The 23,252-nt window shown below is 53.0% G+C and overlaps 3 protein-coding genes across 8 annotated transcripts; 2 read left to right on the plus strand and 1 right to left on the minus strand.

The window, feature by feature from the left end:
• Window positions 1-488: 488 nt before the first annotated feature.
• MARS2 (methionyl-tRNA synthetase 2, mitochondrial) lies at window positions 489-4,134 on the minus strand. Of its 2 annotated transcripts, none has more exons than XM_063416686.1 (3): window positions 3,939-4,134; window positions 3,445-3,779; window positions 489-1,767 (listed from the first exon to the last, which is right to left on the minus strand). In XM_063416686.1, the coding sequence occupies exons 1-3, from the start codon at window positions 4,132-4,134 to the stop codon at window positions 565-567; spliced, it is 1,734 nt and encodes a 577-aa protein (XP_063272756.1). In that variant the 3' UTR covers window positions 489-564. The 2 variants fall into 2 exon arrangements, with proteins under 2 accessions (XP_063272756.1, XP_063272757.1); XM_063416687.1 differs by having other exon boundaries at window positions 3,933-4,134.
• AIFM1 (apoptosis inducing factor mitochondria associated 1) lies at window positions 4,133-19,098 on the plus strand. Of its 4 annotated transcripts, none has more exons than XM_063416682.1 (17): window positions 4,191-4,324; window positions 5,444-5,586; window positions 8,149-8,242; window positions 8,830-8,859; window positions 9,297-9,409; window positions 9,497-9,627; window positions 10,197-10,287; window positions 11,010-11,094; window positions 11,821-11,897; window positions 12,291-12,399; window positions 13,058-13,165; window positions 13,972-14,060; window positions 14,141-14,281; window positions 14,819-14,961; window positions 16,953-17,077; window positions 17,584-17,780; window positions 18,885-19,098. In XM_063416682.1, the coding sequence occupies exons 1-17, from the start codon at window positions 4,258-4,260 to the stop codon at window positions 18,954-18,956; spliced, it is 1,815 nt and encodes a 604-aa protein (XP_063272752.1). In that variant the 5' UTR covers window positions 4,191-4,257; the 3' UTR covers window positions 18,957-19,098. The 4 variants fall into 4 exon arrangements, with proteins under 4 accessions (XP_063272754.1, XP_063272752.1, XP_063272753.1 ...); XM_063416683.1 differs by lacking the exon at window positions 5,444-5,586 and adding an exon at window positions 6,363-6,490 and having other exon boundaries at window positions 4,193-4,324; XM_063416684.1 differs by lacking the exon at window positions 5,444-5,586 and having other exon boundaries at window positions 4,133-4,324.
• LOC134560555 (serine/arginine repetitive matrix protein 1-like) lies at window positions 18,993-23,218 on the plus strand. 2 transcript variants are annotated; one of them, XM_063416680.1, is made up of 2 exons: window positions 18,993-19,129; window positions 19,218-23,218. In XM_063416680.1, the coding sequence occupies exon 2, from the start codon at window positions 19,857-19,859 to the stop codon at window positions 21,762-21,764; it is 1,908 nt and encodes a 635-aa protein (XP_063272750.1). In that variant the 5' UTR covers window positions 18,993-19,129; window positions 19,218-19,856; the 3' UTR covers window positions 21,765-23,218. The 2 variants fall into 2 exon arrangements, with proteins under 2 accessions (XP_063272750.1, XP_063272751.1); XM_063416681.1 differs by lacking the exon at window positions 18,993-19,129 and having other exon boundaries at window positions 19,304-21,113; window positions 21,252-23,218.
• Window positions 23,219-23,252: the final 34 nt, after the last annotated feature.

A 23,252-nucleotide genomic window follows, 5' to 3' on the forward strand; every position in this document is an offset into this window, starting at 1 on the left:
CCCCAGAGTGTCAGTGTTCATCTGCTTCCAGCAGCACAGACATGAAATGGTGCGCTAAGCCTTGCATCAGGTGGAAAGGCCTCAGAAAGCTGAGTGTGATGAAACACGTTCCCCCCTTTCCGATGCTGGTCATGTCTGCAGGTCTGCACTGCTGAATGAGACCCACTGTTTGACCATGGCATGGTCCTGCCCTTGGGAAAAAGAGCAGCCACACAGGATTGTCCCCACTGAGGCTCACTCAGACTTGTTTTGGCCCACAAAGGTAGCTCAGTTAAGTGACCCAGTGGGCACCACGGCCCCACAGAACCATTTCTGACCACCCCCAGCTACTTCTGACACGGCCAAAAACCTGTGGATCAAAAGTGAGATGAGCAACCGCTCATCCATCTCCCTGTGTAAGAAGACAACACCATGGAGGCCCAGGACCAAGCCTGTCTCTCCTCAGGGCTTGCTTGATCCTCCCTGCTCAGACTAGCTTCCCACCCCTCCACATCACCACCACAAATGGGAGGAAAGTGCTTTTAATAGAGACAATGTTTTCCAGGAATTCCTGGAAGCTTTAATTCACAGAAGCTGTTTGTCAGGGACTCGAGCTTCTTGCTTTCTCTTCTTCATAGTTTCCGACTTGCCCAGCCTGTGGAACAAGATGCCAGTGTCAGGTCCAAGCTGCCTCCCCTCGAAGGGACATGGCTTTCCATCATAGCGTGCAAGGAATATCAGACCAGAGAGACCTCTCTCTCCTGGCCCAACAGCCAGCCGGGACAGCAGCTTGTCTGCAATGTGTGGGACCACAGGCTGCAGGAGTGTCCCGTACACACGCAGGCACTCCAGCGTGATGTGGAGAATGGTGTCCAGCCAGAGCTGCTCTGCAGCATCCCTTCGGTCCAGCTTCCAAGGCCTGTGCCTCTGGAAGAAGCCATTGGTCTGCCTCACACACTGGGCAATACATTCCAAAGCCTTGTAGATCTGGAAGCTTTCGAAATAACTGTCCACCTGTGCAGGCAGCGAGGCCACTGCTGCCACGAGCTCATAGTCCTCAGCACACGCCTTGCCTGTGCCTTTTGCCTCCCTGGAATCCAGGACCTTTGGGAAACAGGGCTCTGAGAAGCGTGGGTAGGTGTTGCTGGGGTTAATGCTGGGGGCTGTTGTACGATTCAGCAGCCCCCCGAGAGCATCTGCCAGCTCTGAATTCACCAACTTCACCACCTTCTCATCATAGTAGTCACAATCCCTCTCCGGGACGCCCTGCCGCAGGAGGAAGTACCGGAACCCATCCACACCGTACTGCCCCACACACACGCCGGGGTCCACCACATTGCCCAGGCTCTTGGACATCTTCTGGCCCTGCACAGTCCAGTGTGAGTGCACCAGGATGCGCTCAGGGGGCTCCAGCCCTGCCGCCAGCAGCAGCGCCGGCCAGTACAGCGCGTGGAACTTGAGGATGTCCTTGCCCACGATGTGGTGCACTGCTGGCCACCACGTGCCATGGCTCTCGGGGTACCCCACCGCGCTCAGGTAGTTCACCAGGGCATCCACCCAGACGTAGATGGTCTGTGTGGGGTCACCGGGCACAGGAATGCCCCACTGCAGCCGGCTCCGCTCGCGGGACACTGACAGGTCTGGCAAGTCCTCGTCCAGCCAGCGGAGCACGCACTGGTAGAAAGGGTGAGGAAAAATGGCACGTGGGTTGTCCCGGAGCCAGTTCTGCAAGGCATCCCGGAACGCTGATAGCCTGAACATGTAATTCTCCTCCTTGGTCCAGTGCACCTGGGACAGCAGGAGAGGAAAGGATTATGGCCCCAGGAACAGGATGACAATTTGCACACACCATTCTCAGCATGGAGGTTGTTGTACACTGCCTCTGTCTGGGTATCTTCCCATGCCATGGGAAGCTCTCAGCACTTTTCCATGACTAGTAGGAACCTTCTTACCCAAGACACTGCCTCCTTGGGATCCCCAGGAACACACCTGAGGACTGAGGCACTGGGGATGGTTTAGCATCCTGCTTCTAAAAACACTTGTAACCCTAGGAAGGAACACCTTTCCACCTGCCAGGTTGATATGACATCAGAAGGAGTTAGGGAGATGAGAATACAACTTCCTAACAACATAGTCTTGCAATAATAGTGGAAAATCATGAAAAGACAAAATGACATTGTAATTCCTGCCCTACTGCCACTCCTGGTGGCTGCCTTTGTTCTCCCAGGGCTGTACTCCTCTCTTTCCTCAGTTTATGCATTAATGCATCTAAGTCACTAACTTTGTTTGCTTACAGCACTGACAGCACTTCTCCCCCACAGTTAAATCCATTAAATGACACATTCAGCTAAACCAGTGAAAACTTGGTGGGCGGATGTGGTACAAGTGAGCTGTGTAAGGCACTCAGGGATCTGTGGCTGGGTCAGCAATCTTGCAGTGTACAAGGAAGACCTGAGGAGCATCATTCAATGACAAGCTGTACATCCTCACCCCCAAGCTCCACTGGATGCCAGAACTCACTCATTCACCAGAAGTCTGGGGTTTATGGAATGTGCAAGCTCCCCCTCTTCTTTCACAAAATTCCCAAGGAACAAACTGTCCAACTGCCTCTTTCACGTTGGAGATAATCCCTTCCTTTCCCACCACACTGCAAGAGCTTCTCTGCTCCATGCACACTCCTGTTTCCTTGGGCAGTTCAACACACAGGCAAGGTGAGGAACTGTTCTCAGGGTAAGCTTGATTTTGAAGTCTGCTGACTGTTTTAGGTCTAAAGAAGGATGACTGCCTGGAAATGTACCTTTTCCCCAGTTATCTTAAGTGCTTTCTCAAGAATTATTATCTGCCAATACAGCCCTGTCTGTGTGGATCAGCACTCCCACATCCCAGCTTCATACAAATACCACAGAAGCAGAACCTGTACTGAGTTCTGAGCAGGATTATCTGTAGCTGCTGGATTAAATCATGTAATTCCACAGCTTCTAGAAAACAGTGGCAGAGAGATGTTCGGGAAGGTACCACACTCCTGGGCATGTCCATTCTGGTTGACCACAGGCAGGTGATGTTATAGTGCTTTAGGCAGGGCCAAAACCCATTTAAGAGATGGGTAAGTGCCAGAGGCCAAACTGGACTGTCTCACAAAACAGGTCTGAAACTCTGAACCCCCAAGGAACCCCTCAGTTAAATACACCTTTATACTCCTGTTCAGCTAACCTCTCTCCTCACCCCTGCAGAACACCATTCCCAGGCAAACAGCCTGTGGACCCTGCTGGGGCTGAATCGTTCCCGTTGCACTTGGCTGCAATGCACACTGCCAGGTGGGGATTCACAGCTCTCTGACACTCCACTGAAATACAGGTGAGTCTCAGTCACCAAAAATTAATAAAAGGCAACGGGAAGCATGAAACATCCCAAATCTGGCCAGAGCAGAGCGGCAGGCGAGCGCGCAGTGCTCCTGCAGCCCCTTACCTCGTGGCCAGTCTCCAAGGACACCTTGCAGGGGCGGCCCTGGGCGTCCGTGCGCTCGGCCAGCTGGCTCTCGGGCAGGAAGCTCTCCTCGGGTGTGCAGTACCAGCCCTCGTAGGCGCCCTTGTAGAGCACCCCTCCATCGCGGAGGGCCCCCCAGAAGTGCCTCACGGCTCGCTGGTGCCGGGGCTCGCTGGTGCGCGTGAAGTCCGTGTAGGCGACACCGGCCTGGGTGAGGGCCCGGCGGAAGAGCCCCGAGACCCGCTCGCAGAGCTCCGCGGGCGACGTCCCCGCCGCGGCCGCGGCCTGCTGGATCTTCAGCCCATGCTCGTCGGTCCCTGAAACGGAGAGAAGCCGCAGGGCCGTGGGGAGAGGCCGGAGCCCGCGGCCCCCCGGGGACACAGGGGCCTGGGGATACGGGGAGGGGGCTCAGCCCCGGCAGAAGGGGTCGTCCCCGGGAGAGGGGGCTCGGACCGGGGGGTCTCGCTGACCCGTACAGAGGCGGGCCGGACCGGCGGCGCGCAGGCGGCGGTGGCGGAGCAGCGCATCGGCCAGCAGCGCCGAGTACAGGTGCCCGATGTGCGGCGGCCCGTTCGCGTAGAACACAGGGGTGGAGAGCAGCAGGCGGCGGCCGGGCCCGGTGGCGGCGGCGCGGCGGAGCGGGGGCGGGAGGCGGCGGGGCGGCCGCCACATGTCGGCGGCAACACCATCGACGCGGCGGCGCGGAGCGGCCGCCCGGAAGCGGCGGGAGGCGCGTGCGCGGCGGGGCCGGGCCGGGCCGGCGGGGCCGCGACCGAGCGAGCGGGGACCGGCGACATGTTCCGCTGCCGCGCGGGCCTGGCGCTCGCCCTGCGCCCCCCGCCGCGGGGACGCGCCCACGCGGGTCAGTGCCGGGACCGGGGCCGGGGGGCACCGGGCGCGATTCCCGCCGCTCCGGCCCGCGGCCCGGGGCCCGCGCAGGCCCGGGGCCGATCCCGGCCGGGAGCGGTATTTGCGGAGGGCACCGGGCCGGGCGGTCATCCCGCGGGATCGGTGCGGGCGCGGCCGTGCCCAGCGCGCTGCGGGAGGGGGCGCGGGCGGCGGAGGTGCGGATGCTTCGGGAACGTGTTTGGGACAGCGTGAGTGACCCGGAGCTGGTTGAGACCTTGGTCGCTTTTCGGGTGCTGGTGGCTTTGCTGCGGGTTTTGTCATAAATAAGTGCCTTCCGGCGGGTTTTGCTCTCACCGGGCGGGAGTAGGTGGAGGTGGGGATTGAGAGAGCCGAACCTCTCCCGGGAGCATCGGCCGCGCTGGGAGCAGCGCTGGGAGCAGCGCTCGGAGCCGTCCCCGCCATCGCTGCGCTTAGGGATGAACTAGGGTGGCCGCTGGCTGTGATTTGGTGATGGAGGAATAAAACGAGGTGCAGCGGCTCAGCCTAGGGTGCTCCTCGTCCTGCTTGCGCGGCGGGAGGTGCCTGCACCTGGATCTGCTCATTTCCACCGGGGATGCCTTTTTGCCAGCAAAACCCTGTTCCTTGCTGGTGGTTTATGCCGGTGGAATGAACTGTGTGAGCAGAGGCAGCTTGGTGCCGGTATAACTACGCCTGCTGCCCGCCCTGCTCTGGTTAGCGCAGCCTCTGCTTGCTTTTGCTGGAGCCAGGAGCATCCTCGAACAGGAGAGGCCTGGAGAAGGTGTAGGAACCACCAATACACATCTCTGTGCTCGGCCAGTCCAGTGCTGCTGGAGGCTGCAGCTGCAGGCAGCCTTTCCAGCTGCTTACACATGCTCCTGCTATCAGTTCGTTCAGTCAGCCCTTGATCTTACAGATATTTTGGTCTCCACAGCTGCCCGGAGCACACTGTTGTGGCTCAGGATAATGCCCCACGGTCCCTCAGATGTGGGGCTGGGTTTTCCAAACAAGGAATTTGATTGCGTTCAGAACTGACTTAGTCTCTAAATCTCCAGACTTAACTTTGTATTGACAACGTTTTTGTGTTGTTTCTCCACTAAATTGTGTTCCTTAGGCACGTTGTTGCAGCGCTGGAATGTGCACCCAGACCTGCAGCTGAGCAGACAAGTGGCTAGCACAGGCGTGCCTGGGAAAAAGGGCAGTAATTCGGTTTTTGTCCTTATTGTGGGCTTGTCCACCTTAGGAGCAGGTGCCTATGTAAGTAGAAAGGTGGTTCCTGGGAAGAAGCCGCAGTCCATCTCTCCTGTCGAGTATTTGCTGCTCTCTTTACTCAGATTTTGATCTCTTTCTCTCTTTCGTCCTTCCGAAAACTTCAAGGGGAGCTAAATTGAAAATAACTTCTTATGATTACTTGGGTTTTAACTGTAATTTCAGTTACCTTTTAAGTTTTTTTACCTTAAAGGTACTCTTGGTTTTTTTCTTTTTTTTTGTTATGACCAGCCACAGCTCCGTGTTGTCTTTTATGGGACAAACAATTCCTTGCCAAATCTCAGTTCAGAACATTTGTTTAACTTGTGCAAGTATACCAACCCCTATCTGGGGAGCATTTACATTCTGCTTGAAAAGGATTAAGGTTTTCAGCCTCACTGGAAGAACAAATGACATTCCCAGAGAGGTGAAGAGTATCAGCATTGCCTGGGAGTGGATCAATCCCAAGTTTACACCACACAAATCTTTGTTTATAAGCTCTTTCCCTAGGAGGATCACTTTCATTAAAAGTTCCAAATCCCACTTTTCTCCTAAGGAAGCTCCTGGGAAAGGGGAAAAAATTCAAAACAGTGCATGGAAGAAAAGTATTTTCCTATTTCCTTTAAATATATTTCTTTCCTGTGGCCACTGCCCTTTTTTTTGGCAGACAAGGTAGCTGAAATTACAAAGCACACTCTGCTTTTCCCAAGACCTGTTTAATCAAGAATCATTCCTAATATTCAGCTCTTTCCCTCTTCTCTTCCATTGCCTGTCTTCCCCTGCAGTTTTGCAATGCCATCAGCTAAGATGCCCTTCTAGATCCCTGACGTCTTCAGGTGTTCCTGGCAAAGCTGGCAGCAACCTCTTTGTATATTTAATAGTGGGAGGAGCAGGCACTGGAGCAGGACTTTATGTAAGAGGATTCACTAAAGGTGTTTGTGGGGTGAGAGGGTGGAGGGAGGGCACCTATCTGTACCTCCCACCCTGTAACCCTTCACTTCCAGACCTCTTCATGCTCCCTGGCCTCAGGTACTTCATTTTCAAGGGACATTGCCAAATTAAGGTTACAAATTGAATATTGTCAGGTGCAGTTCTTAGTGGGAAAACCTGCCTTAGAATTAATCTTTCCACATTAAGTCAATCTAAACTCAAACTAGCCATCGTTGGTTTGTGACTGTGTAAGGGCACAAATTATTAATTAGTGCACTTCTCCTGATATCATTAATGCTGGCATGCAGAAAAGGAAATCATACCTGAAGATCAGTGCTAAAGGGAAGGCAAAAAAACTTGTCCAACTTGGTGATTTCCTCAGGGAAGAGCACTGAAACGTCACCCCATGTCATGGCAAAGTATAGTTCTGCTTCTGTCTAGAAAGAACTTAACATCCTCCCATTGGAAATATCCTCAAGCCCTGTGCATAACAGTGTTTTTTCCTAAAGGATCAGATTTAATCTGCTGTATGCTGCCCTTTGGACTAGCTTAAAACCTTCCTGATTCTGCTTGTAAAAGCAGAGGTGATTTGTTAACCTTGGCTTTTCTGTCTTTGAGCAAAAGGCTTTAAAAATACCTTTATCTTAATTCTTCTAAACACCAAAAAGTTCTTGTTTTCTAATATTTCTGAGATCTCTCCAGTTCCCTGGACAAGCTTTTGTCCTGTGCTCTTTTTTGTGCCTGGCATTAAATGCCTCCATTCTTGTTTGAGACTATTTGCTATAAAACACCAACTTGTAAGAATTGGCAAATAAAATTGATGTCATGCACATGATAGAGATTATTAGCAAGGCTGGGCTTTGCCTCAAAGAAAGGTTTGCTTTCCTCTAATATTTTACCCTTGGGGGAAAATACTGTACTCTGACCTGCTCCCAGCACTCCCAGTGTGTTCAGCTCCTGTCCATTACCAGTTTTTCTTGGAAGTTAACGTGACATAAGAGATGTTCCCTCCTTGTCTGCACCAGTAAATTGTACATGCAGGCTTTGCCTAAGCTGTATCCCAAGTTTCAGTCAAATAAACAAGTCAGCATTCAGCTGGAAGAGATTCCATGTCCAAGGGCCAATGCCTGGAGCAGCCCTGCTCCTGTGGCTCAAGGCCCTGCTAATGTCAGGGGTGTCCTGCCACCACTGTGCCTAGAGAAAGCCAGTCAGGTTGTTGGCTCTCCCCAGCTGCTCTGGGCTTTGGAAGCTGGGAGATGCTTTTTCTTTGGATTTGTCTTCCATTTCTGCAGCCTCGTGTTGTTTCATGACCCAGCTTGCCTGTGGTCTTGGGGCTGGTTTGGCTGCATTTCCTGCATCGGAGCTGGTTCCTCTTGGAACAGGTGTGCAGCCAAACACCTGCAGGAAGGTTCATTGCCTCTGGAAAGCAGCCAGATATCCAGGGCTCATCAGCAGGTGGAGCAGGTCATTTTCTGAGCACATTCCCAATAGGCACCTTGTCCAGGGAGGTGTATTTTGCCCTACATGTTGCTACTGGCTTTTCCAGCACATGGGGTGGACAAAAGCCTGTCAGGGACAGCAGCAGGATGGTGCCTCGGTGCTGTAAGGTGTACAGGGTGAATGTTTCCTATTTATCTGCAGGTGTACAAAACGCTGCAGGATAGCAAAGAGCGATATGCCAGCCGGCTTTCGAGGATAAACAAACAATCCCAAGACGATGAGTCCTCAGCCTCAGGTGGGTGCCAGCCTCCAGGTTGAGGGTTGGCTCTGTTTTCATCAGCTTGAGACCTCCAAAACAACCAGAACAGAGCCTCTCTGGGATCACAGATGTGCCTTTGTAGGATTGCACCTCCCAGTGTGTGCCATTGTTTTGAATTCCCATTCAAGACCAGGTTGGACAGAGCTTGGAGCAACCTGGTCTAGTGGAAGGTGTGCCTGCCCATGGCAGGGGGGTGGAACTGGATGGGCTTTAAGGTCTCTCCCAACCCAACCCACTCTGGGATTCTTCTGTGAGTTCCCAGCACAGAAGACTGCTGGCTCCATGACCCAGAACAGGCTGTTTAACAGACCATCCTGAGGATAAAGTAGGATGTCTCCTGGGGCTGATTTCTGTCATTTAGTCCTTCTATGATAAAAAAGAGAAAAGAGTAAGTCCTGCTTCTGGCTTTTAGCTTTGCACAGTCTGGCAAGGACACTGATTCCTGAGGGGTTCTTTCCCTGGCTGGTGGAGAGCCTGTTCATCCTGGAGTCAGCCCTGAACTGCAGCTCCCAAACCACAGCCTGTGCTCCCCTGACTTAAGCCATGTCTTTCTTCCGTTTCAGGTGCAGGTGCTGCTCCTCAGGGCACAGCAGGTGAGTTCTGGTGCTAATACTGAACTTCTGGTTTGTGCCTGCCCACAGATTAACTGTGTGTTGCTCAGCAACAGGACCTGCCTTTGGAAGGAGGTGCCTTCTGCAGGAACTCAAAAGTTGTCTCCTTGAACAAAATTACATTAAAATTTGCCTTGGCCTTTTGTGGAACTTCCCATTCTTATAAACTGTTCACTGGTTGGCCAGTGCAGCGGTTTGGGCTTGCTTAGTAAAACCAGTTTGCCGAAACCTGACTGATTCCTGCAGAGAGCAGGTTTGGGGGAAGCAGCAGTGGGGTTCTTGGGAAGGGTATTGGGGCAGAAGGAGGACAATTTCCAAAGGAAGTCTGGATGTGGAAGGCCCCTCGTGACATACTCTGTGCCCTGGGGCTGGGCCGCGTGCCTGTATTTGCAGTAAGTCGTCCCATCTGTCACCTGCAGCTCCCGGCACTGATCCCAAGATCCCATCCCACGTCCCTTTCCTGCTCATTGGGGGAGGAACTGCTGCTTTTGCTGCTGCCAGATCCATCCGGGCCCGCGACCCCGGAGCGCGGGTAAGAGCTGTCCTGCTCTGGAGCCTCTGTGTGTGCTGCTGTTTGCCTGCTCTTGCTCCAGCTGATGTGTTTCCTGGCCAATTAAAGGTGCTGATTGTGTCTGAAGATCCTGCCCTGCCCTACATGCGTCCACCCCTTTCCAAAGAGCTGTGGTTTTCCGATGATCCCAATGTGACGGAGACGTTGCGGTTCAAGCAGTGGAACGGCAAGGAGAGGAGGTACGTGGCACTGCAGGTGACAGGGCAAAGGAGAGTGGTTAGCAACTAGGTGACAGTGACCACACTGTTCTTGAGAGAGAACCACCAGCCAGTGGAGCACTGAGGGGCAGGGAAGGGTGTGTCAGTGCTGGCAGGGGTTGAGGAATTCTGCTTCCCACCAGAGCTTGCTCAGTACTCGATACCTCTTGAACTTTGCTGTGATTTCCCCTTAGACATGTCCCTCTATGGGTGGGAATCCTGGGAAATAAGTTAATAAAGGTGAAGCTCCACAGGTTAGAGCAGAGGTCCAGGGACACAGGATCATACTTGATTTTTGTGACTTTTGTGATTCAGCCTTACTTGGCTGTTGGACTTTATGATCTTTTCTAACCTGACCAATTCTGTGATTCTGTGATTGAAACCCTCAAATTTCAACAGTGTGAAGACTCTAATTCTTAAAAATAGATAAATAATTATGGAGCGTGTTATGGATGCCCAGAGCTGTCATTGTCTCATTGGAGTTGCTGAACAGCTGCATTTCTGGTATCCCAAAGCAAAGGGAACCTGTTTGATAATGGAGCTTTTCTCAGTATCTATTTCCAGCCACCATCTTTCTACGTGCCTGTCCAGGACCTGCCTTCTGTGGAGAATGGTGGGGTGGCAGTTCTGCCTGGCAAGAAGGTGAGTACAGCACTGGCTGTTGTTCCTACAGCTCTTCTGAGCAGAGCCTGCACTCATCAGATGGTACTGAACCACTGGAGTTGGAGGGGGAGTTGGCTGGCAAGGGGAATTCGGATAAGTTTGGGAAAATTGTGATGGAGGAGAGATTATGCTAATCTGAAGTGAAGTTTGAAAATGGGAGAAGCCAAAAGGAATAGCAGTGAGCTGAGGGAAGATGATGAGGAAGAGAGAAGGATACGTTTGGAGTCTGGGCATGGGACAAAAATATGTAGACCTTAGAGACGGGGTGTGACAAGTAGAAACTGGATTGTGTGGGCTGGAGGGTGAGTTGAGGAGAGCACAGAGATCGTGGAGGCAGTGGGTGATGAGGTGAGCAGGAGCACTGTGGCAAAGCAGCAGGAAGATGGAGAAATTGATGGTGAACCTTCTAAAATATTTATATCCTCAACTGTTTGTATGTTGCTATGTAAATGTCAGTGATGGCTCTTCCTGCTGAACTGTGCTGTGTCTGGGCCCATTTCACACTCAGACCCTGGGAAGATCAACCTGAGTTATGTTGCTCCCCCAAAAAGTTGTCTCAATTCCCACTTCCAGTCCTCTCACTTCCCCACTCCTGTCCCCACCCTAAACCTAAAGGTGGGAGAATGTTAATTCTAAATTTGCAACTCTGCTCAGTAGTCCATGAAGTGAAGAGCTCGAGCTCACCTGGGTTCATCTTGCAGGTTGTGCACATGGATGTCAGAGGGAACACAGTGAAGCTCAGTGATGGGACACAGATATCCTATGACAAATGTCTCATTGCCACTGGTAAGGGCTGTGTTTTTTCTCTTGTTCCTGGGCTTGTGCCAGGCTTTTCATTTCAATGACATTTAGCTAGAGATAAATTCTCTAGAGTACCTCCCCTGTGGAGACAAGCTGGGAGAGATGGAGGAGTCCAGCCTGGAAAAGAGAAGGCTTTGGGGAGAACTTTGAGACTTCCCGTGCCTAAAGGAAAGGGACTTTGGACAAGGGTCTGGAGTGACAGGACAATGGGGAATGCCAGAGGGCAGGGTTAGGTGGGATACTGGGAAGGAATTCTTCCTGGTCATGGGTTGTCCAGAGCAGCTGTGGCTGCCACATCCCTGGCAGTGTCCAAGGCCAGGTTGGACGGGCCTTGGAGTAACCTGGGACAGTGAAAGGTGTCCCTGCCCATGGCAGGCAGTGAAACTGGGTTGCCTTTAAGGTTCCTTCCAACCCAAACCATTCCATGATTCTTTGGTTCTGTTTGAGAAGAAGTCTCTGCAGTGTCAAACATGATGTGGAGCAGTCACATGAAGGACAGTTGTGCAGCCGTCTGGGTGCTGGGTTTTTCACCTGCCTTGCATCATCAGATTTTCTGGGACATTCAGGCAGCAACAGGGATACTGGGATATTCCCTTACTGGAACAAGTTTGGGAAGCACAACTGAGATCCGAGACAGCGTTTGCACTGTCTGGATATCCAGTGCCATGGCTGTGGTGTCATTAGTCTCCCTTCTCTCCTTGTTGTGCCCAGGGGGATCCCCAAGGAACCTGCCTGCCATCGAAAGAGCAGGAAAGGACGTGCAGAAAAGGCTGACCCTGTTCCGAAAGGTAACCTCCAGGTGCTGCCAGCCCCAGTGAGGCTGAATAAATCACAGCCACTTACCACTGTTTTCAGTTTTTAAACTCTTCTGCTTTGGGTCGGGATGGTCCTGCCTTGTCACTGCTTCCCTCAGATGCTGCCCAGGAATCCATTGCCTGCTTACTCCTTTTCCCAGGCAAAGAATCAGAGTAGAGTCTACTCAACCACTCACCTGCTTGCCTCAGCCTGAGAGCTGTAACAGTGTGTGGGATTATGGGATTTAGATTTTTTTTTAATTTTTCCCTCCTGTGTGACTTCGCTGCACCTTCCCAAGTGAATAAAAGCCTTTGAATATGACCAAAATGCTTTCTGCTGCCATTTCTGTTAGAGAGGATTGGAAATGGGGGTAAATGTTCTTTCAGATTGAGGACTTCCGAAGGCTGGAGAAGATTTCCAGGGAAGTCAAGTCCATCACAATAATTGGTGGTGGTTTCCTCGGCAGCGAGCTGGCCTGCGCTCTGGGAAGGAGAGGTAAGTGTGTGACCACAGCTGTGACAGGCACTGAGTGGCAGCAGCCTCACATTAGAAACTTCTTTTCAGTCCCCAGCTGCTCATTTTTTTGCACAGACTCTGTGTTTGTTGAAAGGAAACAACACAAAAAGGGTGTTTTGTTGCCTGCATGGCCAAGGTTTTCCCAGTCTCTCCCTCATCAGCTGCCCAGCAGCCCCTGACTGCAAAGGTGGGAGCTCTGCAGGCTAGTGTGAGCTGCAAAGTCATTCCACCCTGAAAAAAGTCACTTTTGTTCTTTGTGCTCAACGCCACCCTCAAACTATGATTTTGGGGTTCAACCGGATGATCTTTAAGGTCTCTTCCAACCCAAAGCATTCCATAAATCTGTGATTTCAAAGAGATAGTGAGCAGCTGGATTCTAACTGTCAGTGTTACCTTAAAGGCATAGGGCCTTTATGGTAACTTTTTAAGTTTTTGCCAAAATACCAAGCATTTCCACTAAAAGTCTGTTATCTAGACTTTGCAGGTGTATGTGAAAAAGTAGTCAGTCACTTTGTGATTCCTTGGGAGCCAGAACTCCCAGATTTGGAAACTTCTGTCAAGCTCCTTGTGTAAACTAAAGCATGTGTGTCCCAACATCTGCTGCTCTTTATCCTGCTGCTCCATGCTTCCCTTCCAGCCCAAACACAAGGCCTGGAGGTGATCCAGCTGTTTCCAGAGAATGGCAACATGGGCAAAGTCCTGCCCGAATACCTGAGCAACTGGACCACGGAGAAAGTCAGAAGAGGTGAAGTTGCTGAGCGGGTTTGTGCTGGTGGCTGCTGGGCAGCTGCTCCCGGGGACATCCAGCTCCCTTCTGTCCCTGGAGCCTTGGGAGGGTTGAGCCCTGCAAAGTGGCCCAGGTGCAGCATAGGAGGAGTTTCAGTTCAGGCAGCTTGGCAGCACAGAGCTGCCATGAATCCTGGCCTTCTTGGCAGTTCCTCTGGGAAGGCTGAGCAAACAGGCTTGCTAATGCCAGTGAGGCTTTCCTTTCCTGTGGCTGTTTCCCTGGAATGATCTTTGTGCCCATGCACAGACTTGGGTCAGGCCAGGTGCTGTAGTGCTTAGCTAAAAAAGTCATTAAGGTCCAAGACACCTTTTCCAATTGCTGCATTAAGTGCAAAATAATCTTGTGCATGGGGAAGTGGAGTGGGAGGAGGAATGTTATAGGGGTGTGGATTGCAGGGCCTGATACCCCACAGGTCTGAGTTACTTTCTTTTTTTGGAAGCTGCTTTGTTGGACCTCAGGGTCTAGCTGTGGCACAGCTATAGGTAATTGAGTGTCCTTAATTCTTGAACGCCTGTTTTAGGTAATTCTTTGGGATGTGGCCTTGTCATCACATGAGATGTACTTTGGATTGTCATTTAAGCAGCTTTCAGACTTTTTACCTGGGTTGCTCCTCGTGCTTCCCCCAGAGCTGCACTAGCACATGCAGCAAAGCTTGGGTGGGCTCTGTCTTGGTTCCTCACCCATCTGTCTGCACCAACCACCTGTTGCAGGCAGGATCTGCCCAGCCCTGAGCAGGCAGTGAGGTGTCCTGTGCTCATTTCCAGAGGGGGTCAATGTCCTGCCCAATGCCGTGGTCAAATCTGTCTCTGTCTCCGGCAACCGGCTGGTGATTAAACTGAAGGATGGCCGGAAGGTAAATGGGAAAGCAGGGAGAGGGTCATGTTTGCAGGGGCATGCAGGGAATTAACATCCTAATTATGCATTCCCAAACAGGTGGAGACGGATCACATTGTGGCCGCAGTGGGGCTGGAGCCCAATGTGGAACTGGCCAAATCAGCAGGACTGGAGGTGGACTCAGACTTCGGGGGGTTCCGGGTGAACGCAGAGCTGCAGGCACGCTCCAACATCTGGGTGGTGAGTGTGGGCACAGCCTCCCACAACATCTGGGCGGTGAGTGTGGGCACAGCCTCCCAGTGCTGCTGCTGCAGTGGGACACACGGAGTGACAGGAGGAGGTGAACGGGGTGAACAGGAGCGAGTAAGGAGAGTAAGGAGAGCAGTTGTAGTGCAGGCCCAGAGCCTGGTCAGGCACTGCAGCCGCCTTGTTGCCGTGGTAACCACAGCAAGTTTGGAATATTTATGCTGTGTAAGAGGAGTTGGGGTAACCTAAAGATAGCCTGGATCACTTGCTTGCATAAGAGTCCCTTGGTGGGCGTTGAGACTGATTCCTCTGGAAAACGTACCTCATGCTGGTTTATTTTTCCAAAGATCAGGGAAAAATGCCGAGAAACTGGGAGTTGTGTAGTCCAAGGAGTGGGATGAGGTAGTGGTGTTTGGGGTTTGTCAGAAAAACTCAGTTCCTTGTTGTACTTGTTCTCTTCCCGATGTTTTTTGTTCGGGCACTGGGGGAAGCTTTCCCTGTCACGGTGCTCACAGGATGGTTCTCTCCAAGGCAGGGGATGCCGCCTGCTTTTATGACATCAAGCTGGGCCGGAGGCGTGTGGAGCACCACGATCACGCTGTGGTGAGCGGGAGACTGGCTGGAGAAAACATGACAGGAGCTGCAAAGCCATACTGGCACCAGTCCATGTTCTGGTAATGGTCCTTTCCTCTTTGGGGGTTCCTTGTATGGCCACGTTGCAGGAGCTTGGACAAGATACACCTTGGGAAGTGTTTGTTTCCCAAGAGGAGTGAAACCACTTCAGTAAACACCTTGTACAGCTTCATTTTCCTAAAGCTCAGGGCAGAGGAGATGTTTGAGCATTTGCTGCTCTGCCCTCACCTCAAGTTTTTTCTTTCCTGCAGATTCCAGTTTCTCCCTGAACTAGTCCCATTCCACAGGGCAAGGAGCAATACCGAAGAGCCTTTTCCTCAGAGCAGACTGATTTACTGGTTGAATTTAGCAGCAACTTTTCTGTTATTATCTGAAGTTCCCCAGCCCAGTCTGTGGGTCTGAGTGTTGCACTTTGCTGAATGGATGTTTTAGTGGCAAGGCATTGGTGCATCCAGGTTTACCTGAAAAGTTGTTTTCCAGAGAGAGGTATCAGGAACAATGGACAATTTTGCCATATTTTCCTGAAGTTCTTTTTAAAACAAAATGAATAAAAACAGAAAACTGAAACAAAAAAAAGTCCCACAAAAAATTAAAATCCAAAAGGCTGTTAGCTCAGCCCAATTGAAAATCCCAAATCCTGTTTGTTAACAAGATTTCAAATATGGGTAAAAGAGTTTTAGTTTTTTCAGGGAAATGCCCACAGAAATAGTTATTTATGACTTGCTGTCACTTACATGAACTCTTGGTCTGTCCTGCCTGGACTGAGGGTCCAGAGCATTTCTCACTTCACTTTTGAACAAGAAACACAGAACCACAGAATCCTTGGGGTTGGGTAAAACTTCAAGTGTCATCAAGTGCAGCAAAGGACACAGAGACAGCCATTTCCCAGGGGTGCTTTCTCCTGGGATGTTCTCAGCCATGAGCAGATGCAGGTGAAAGAGGGCTGTGACTTGCAGCCCCAAGTTTGTTGCAGGTGTCACACTGTGCTAGCCCTCACAAAGTGACACTTCCTTTGCCCGTGCTGGAAAGCTGGGAAATGACGAGAACTCCTCATGCATTTTGTCAGCGTGCTCAGGATCCTGATCCTCTTGGAGAGGAGGTTGTGTGGAGACCTCGCAGCGTCTTCCAGGGTCTAAGGGGGCTGCAAGGAAGCTGGAGAGGAACTGGAGTGACAGGACAAGGGGGAGTGGCTTCAAAGTGACAGAAGGGAAATTTAGATTCAAGATACGGAAAAAATCCTTCCCACTGAGGGTGATGAAGCCCTGGTACAGGCTGCCCCTGGATCCCTGGAAGGCCAGGCTGGATGGGGCTTGGAGCAATCTGGGATAGTGGAAGGTGTCCCTGCCCATTGTAGAAGAGTGAAATTAAATGAGTTTTGAGGTCACTTCCAACCCAAATCATTCCATGATCCCTCCTGAGTCCAGCTGATCACAGTTGCCATGTTACTGGTGTTCCTTGCAGTAACCCCAGTCTGTGCTGGAGGATTCTGGCCAGGGAAGTCACGTTGTACATTCATGGTTTGTGATGCACCAGTTTGCTCAGCATCTGGGGAAACACCTCAGACACTTGGTACTTACTGGTGCCAAACCACAGCTGCTTTGACTCCTATCACCACCCCAGTTCAGATCCAGGTGCCCAGTTCAAGAAGATGTTAGGGCAAGGTTTTCTTCTCTTTAGTCTTTTCTAAATGCTTTCAAAAATATTCACTGAATTGATTGTCCATGCTGCCAAGCCTGGTATGGATAACAGCACTGTCAGAAGCTGGGAAGCCTCTAGCTGCCTTCCAGGGAGCAGGCCTGAAGGATTTCAGAGTTTTGGTCAGTGAGCTGCATTTTCTGAAGCTCATGGGCATGGGCTTGTCATGTCTTGACTCCTTGTTCCACCTGTCTGTGCAGAGGAGACTCCGTGTCTCAGTCAGTGTCCAGCATCGCCCATGCCACGCTGGAGTAAGGAGTGGAGCATGGATGGATGGAACTACTTTGGATTTGTCTCACTACTGCCACAAATTACTTTACTCTCACTTCATTCCTAGGAGTGATCTGGGCCCCAACGTGGGGTATGAAGCCATTGGCCTCGTGGACAGCAGTTTGCCCACAGTGGGAGTGTTTGCCAAGGCGACAGCCAAGGACACACCAAAAAGTGCAACAGAACAGTCAGGTAGGGACTAGGGAGCTCCTGCATGTGCTGGTGTGGGGACCCCAGAGTCACCCTGACCTCTGAGAGCATGAGGAAACAGCAGTCTGCTGTCTCATTTCTGGACCAAGCCTTAAAGGCTGGCTTTTATATTAAAATGTGATTAAAACACAACGTTCCTCCAAGAAGATATTGAGGAACTGCCAGGCAGACTTTCCCAGGGAAGTTTGATCTCTTCCATGGCAATAAAATGATCAGTTTGGGACAACAGAGACTCTGGATCCACACATGTTTATTTTGTATCCACTGCCTGGAGCAAGCAGATTGTGCTGTCCTTTGCATTTGGAGATGAAGTTGGGGATTGTCAGTGTTGTGCTCCATGTTGGGATTGTTTCATCCTTGTGTTAATGAAACTTATCTTTTGGGGAACACAACTTTAAGGGCAACACCTCAGCCTCCTTGCTCTTGAGTCTGCTCCCATCATCACATGTCCTGCACTGGGTGTGTGACTCCTCCTATTTCTGCCTTAGGGACTGGAATTCGATCTGAGAGCGAAACAGAAGTGGAAGCCTCAGAAGTTCCGATCTCTCAAAGCTCTTCACCAATGCCTCAAGTCCCAAAGCAAGGAGAAGATTACGGCAAAGGTGTCATTTTCTACCTCAGGGATAAAGTCGTGGTGGGAATCGTGTTGTGGAACATCTTCAACAGGATGCCCATTGCTCGGAAGGTCAGTGCAGGGTGAGGATAATGGACAGGGGGTTTTGCTAGAGTGGGGCTTTTCTTGTGGAAAAATCAATCTGTCAATTCAGAGTGAGGATAAATAAAGGCAGATGCTTTTATTTATGCTCCAATGGGAGCACTGTTCTGGGTGAATAAGGGGAGCTGTCCCTGTGCTTTTTTTGTATGTTTGCAAATTTTTTACAGAAATAACTCGAATCAGATGTGTGCTCCAAGTCTTGCCTTGCCACGGTTGAGCTCCCAGGTCTGTACTAAGTACAGGCCGGAGTCACAGTGACGGTGCAGCACTGAAATGTTCCATCCTTGTGCTGCTTCGTCCCATGTCCAAGCGTCTGAAACAGTCTCAAATGTCACCATCCCAGAAACAGCCACCATGGCAGGGCTGGAGCGGCCCTGAACAGGGGCGTGGTGTGTCCCCACCCCTGTGGCCTGTCCCAGACCTCCCAGCTCAGCTGAGTCAGACCCTGGTCAGGTTTTAACACCTTTGAAGAATTTCAGTTGTTTACACTGTGGGAATGATCCCACCCTACCCTCGGGTGATCCTGTCCCAAGACAAACTATTCATAGTGGAAGTCTTTGTTGATATATAATCTGAAGATGCAGTTGAAACACGTTGCTTCTGCCATCCCTGTGGAAAGGAGGTCCTGCCTTCCTTCCTGCCTGCCCTCCTCCTTTCGTCCCTCCATTCTTCCTTCCCTCCCTTAACAGTCCTTACCTTAAACACATGGTCTCTTCATCTTATCTAAAAGTTGAAAGTTCAAGCCAGGTATCCTGGCTCCAAGTCAGTGCCAGATGCACCTTTACAGAGCTGAATCACTTTTTAAAACACTGGTTCTTCCTGGCTGTAAAGGGAAACCCAGAAACAAATCCCACAGGGACAGGAGGTTGGTTTTCCTGCTGTTCCTGTAGGCAGGTGATGGTACATTTAAGACTCCCATGTGAATTTGGGTGTAGAAAGTGCTGTTATGTTGTGGCTGTCTCAATCTGGTGCTTCAGAGAGGCTCCAAGGAGTTCCCTGGCATTGGCTGTGACAGTCCTACAGCACTGGCTCTTTATGGGATGTGCAGGATTTAATGTGTTCTCCTTCCTCCAGATCATCAAAGATGGAGAGGAGCATGAGGACCTCAATGAAGTAGCAAAGCTCTTCAACATCCATGAAGACTGAACTCCACAGCAGGAACACCTGGAGGGAGTGGGCTGCTGGCTATGTGCACCCCTGCACCTTGGGCAGCTTCCTGGGAGCACTTGGGAATATTCCACTCCCCCAAGCCCAGTGTTCCCACCAATAAAGTCAGATTGTTCTAATCACCTGCTCCTTCCTGCACCACTGCCTGGCTGGTGAGGAAAGGGGAACATGCTGCCCCAGTGGGTCAGTTTTCCCTTGTCAGTCTTGGAGAAGCCTACAGAACTCCCTCTTTCCTTGCAGGAATTCCCACTGGCGAGCAAGCAGGTCTGCAGGCTCTGCCTGTTCTGCAGCCTCTCGAAACACTCAGCTTGGGGAAATGAATTACCAATCAAAATCAGAGCAGGATGATCAGAAGTAAAATAGTAAAAACTCTTGCCCTCCCTGCCTTTCCTTCCTGGGCTCTCCATCCTCCCTCCCATCATGACAAGGAGATGGGGAATGAGGGCTGTGGTCACATCATTTCTGTCCCTGCTCAGGGAGAGGGGTTGTAGTCCTTCCCCTGCTCCAGAGTGGAATCCCTCCCATAGGAGCCAGTGCTCCATGAACTTCTCCAGTGTGAGTTGTTCCCACGGGCTGCAGTTAAATCTTTTATCCCCGAGGTGTCACCACCATCTCTGCTAGGCTCAACCTTGGCCAGCAGTGGGTGCATCCTGGAGCTGGTAGTGTTGGCTCTGCTGGACATGGGGAGAATTCTGGGAATTTCTCACAGAAGCCACCCCTGTAGCCCCCTTGCTGCCAAAATCTGGCCATGAAAACGCAACACAACTGACAACTGCATTGGGTGATGCAGGGCCTCATGGTGCCCTGGAGCCATTGTGACACTGCAGGGCCTCATGACACCAAGGAGCCATTGTGACACAGCAGGGCCACATCCTGCCCATGGGGTGTTTAAGGAGCCCCCCTGGGGTACCCACTCAAGCTGAACACCTTGCTCAGGAAGTAGCAGCTTCCCAGGACACCTGTGGAAAGGGAGCCATGGAGGAGCAGAACCCCAGTCCCCAGAGCCCCAAGGAGAGGCACCAGCTGAGAGATGGAGGGAGAAGTCAACAGGACGGCACCAGGCATACCAGCACCCTACCCAGGCAGCTGCCTCCATCCCACACCTCTTCCTCCCGTCCACAGCTGCGGCAGCCTCAGGGCAGCCAGGGCCGGTCCCTGCACCGGCTGACATTGCCCCGCAGCACCCAGGGCTGGTCTCTGCACTGGCTGACATTGCCCCGCAGCACCCAGGGCACCCAGAGCCGGTCCCTGCATCGGCTGACATTGCCCCGCAGCACCCCGGGCACCCAGAGCCGGTCCCTGCATCGGCTGACATTGCCCCGCAGCACCCCGGGCACCCAGAGCCGGTCCCTGCATCGGCTGACATTGCCCTGCAGCACCCAGGGCCGGTCCATGCCCCGGCTGACAGTGCCCCGCAGCACCCAGGGCCAGTCCATGCCCCGGCTGACAGTGCCCCGCAGCACCCAGGGCCAGTCCATGCCCCGGCTGACAGTGCCCCGCAGCACCCAGGGCCAGTCCATGCCCCGGCTGACAGTGCCCCGCAGCACCCCGGGCACCCATGGCAGCCAGGGCCAGTCCCTGCATCGGCTGACATTGCCCTGCAGCACCCAGGGCCGGTCCATGCCCCGGCTGACATCTCGCAGCACCTTGAGCTCAGGGGCCACTGAGACCCATCTCAGCCTGGATGAGGGGGGCCGGGAAGAAGGCCCGCAGCAGCGCAGGTCCTGCCCTGGTGGCTCCTTGCAGCCAGCCACCCTGGCTAGCAGAGCCACAGCCCGTGGCCAGCACCGGCCCATGAGAAGCCGCCGGGCCTCCAGCAGCCCAGTGGAGCCAGAACCAGTGAGAGCAAAACACAGAGGCCTGGACGAGGCTTCCTGTGGCCAGCGGCGGCCCATGAGAAGCCGTCGGGCCTCCAGCAGCCCAGTGGAGCCAGAACCAGTGAGAGCGAAACACAGAGGCCTGGACGAGGCTTCCTGTGGCCAGCGGCGGCCCATGAGAAGCCGTCGGGCCTCCAACGGCCCAGCGGAACCAGAACTGATGAGAACAAAGCACGGAGGTCTGGACAAGGCTTCCCATGGCCAGTACAGGCCTGTGAGAAGCCGCCGGGCCTCCAGTGGCCTGGTGGAGCTGGAACTGGTGAGGGCCAAGCACGGAGGCCTGGACAAGGCTTCCCCTGCCCACAGCGTGGCAGTGCAGCAACTCCTGCACCCCGTCCCAGTGGCTGCTGCTGGGGTAAGCCCAGTGACCTCTAAAAATCTCCATCTCTCTTTCCAGGCCTCCACGAGAAAACCTTCTCCTGACCCACAGAGAAAGGCCTCTCACCGTGTCAAACGGGAAACCCAGACTGAGACCTGGACCCAAGGGGTGGATTCAGCTGTTCAATATGCTGAGCAGGAGACACAGACAGATACCATGGTAGAAGAGGAGAAAAATTCAGCTGCTCCTCTCATGGTTGACCAGGAGACAGAGACTGAGACTCCAACACAAGAGGAGAATCCAGCTTCTCAAATCACTGACAAGGGGACACAGACCAAGGCCCACAGCTCTGCCTCCTCCACAGGCGCTGATGCCCTGGCTCACCAGCAGCCACCCTTCCTGTCCTGCAGGGCATTCTGGCACTCCTGCACAGCTGGACAGCCTCATGCTGCCAGTGCCCTGCAGGACCCCAGGGAAAGCCGCTGCTCCAGGCAACCACAACGTTCTGAGCGCGGCACACCAGAGAAGTGGGGATGGACGGCACTGCCACCCTACTCTTGGCCATGGCTCATTGAGATGAATCAGTTTTAATAAAATATTTCATTTCTCTAATCATGCCCAGCAGTGCCTGGTCCATCAGGAGAAAGTCGGCTGCAGGTAAGGCCCGTGCTGAGCGGGAGAGTCCCTGTGCTCCTACAGCCAAGCAGAGCCTCTGCCAAGTTTCAGGTGCTCCTCTGGTTCAGATCCCTGGGCTGGTGCTGGTGGCCAGCCCTCAGCTGAACCCTGTCAGCTCCCTCCCGCCTACCTGCTTCCCCGTGAACATTTCAGATCATAAATTTGGTGAGTTTTCGCTAAGGCTGCATCTCCTTAGGCTCACGAGGAACGTCCTCAGTGTAGGAATAGGAGCACCTCTCCCCTTTCCTTTTAAGATCTGCCTTGCTGCTGTACCACTTTGGGGAGTTCTGCTTGGTGGTGTGTGGGCAAAGCTTTCCTCCTAGTCCTGCCATCAGGGCATTTCGCTGCCCTTTCTAAGGAAACAAAATACCAAAACTATAGCACTGCCCTGAACTCCCTCTGCTCCCACAGGGATGAGTAAAGCCAGCCAGAGACCAGCTGCCCCATGGACAGGTTAGGGGGTGCTGGGACCAGACAGGGCTCCCCCGACATCTTTCTTTGGGGATGGCTGGGCTTGTCTGCAGTTTCCAGCACCAGGGTCAGGCAGGAAGTTGGGAGGAGCAGTGGAGTCTCCCTGTTTTTCCAGCTGTGCAGACACATGGGCCCTGCAGGTCCCACAGGCCACTTCCCCTCCCTTCCCTGAGCCACAGACTCAGGCTGACATGCACAGAAATCTGCCTGGACACGGAAAAAAAGGCAGGAGCCAGGGAGCCTGATGCAGGTTTTTTCTGTACATCAGTGTTTTTGACACCACAGCCTGTTGCTGCATATAATAAAACAGAAATCAGAAAGAGCAACCAGAATACACACCCAAAGGCAAAAAACCCTTGGCTTAAAGAAGGTGCTGCCGCGCCCCCGGGTGAAGGCTGGCAGCAGGGCTCCAAGGGGGGAAACGCCTGCCCTGGCTGGGGAGAAACACAACACAAAGAAAAAACGAACCAACAAAAAAACTCACCCAAGGCTCCCGCTGCGGAGCGAGGAGAGCCAGAATCCCCCGATTATCCCGACCTCAGTCCTGTTAGCACCTGTACAATAAAACTGTACCGGCCCCGAGGCAGAGCAGCGCGCCTGCACCCGCTCCCGCACAGAGAGCTGCTCCCGGGACACCGGCGAGGTGCAGGGAACGGGGCAAGAGGCGGCTCCTGCCGCGGGGACAGAGCCTGGGGCGGGGCGCAAGCTGCCGAAGCGGGGGACGCGCTGGGGGCCGCGGGCTGCGCCTGCCCGGGCAGCGCCGCCGGGACAGGGAGCAGCAGCACGAATGAGATGGAGAAGGAGCACGGGAGAGGATGGAGCAGTGCGGCTGGCTCCCGGCTGGGGCTGAGCGCTGGCAGCAGGAGCGAGCTCCAAGGCCAAGGGAAGGGGCTGTCCCCTGGCTTGTTGCCAGGGAGGGACGGGAACCCCTGG

The sequence above is a fragment of the Prinia subflava genome, chromosome 20, assembly GCF_021018805.1.
Source record: "Prinia subflava isolate CZ2003 ecotype Zambia chromosome 20, Cam_Psub_1.2, whole genome shotgun sequence".
Taxonomy (NCBI): Eukaryota; Metazoa; Chordata; class Aves; order Passeriformes; family Cisticolidae; genus Prinia; species Prinia subflava.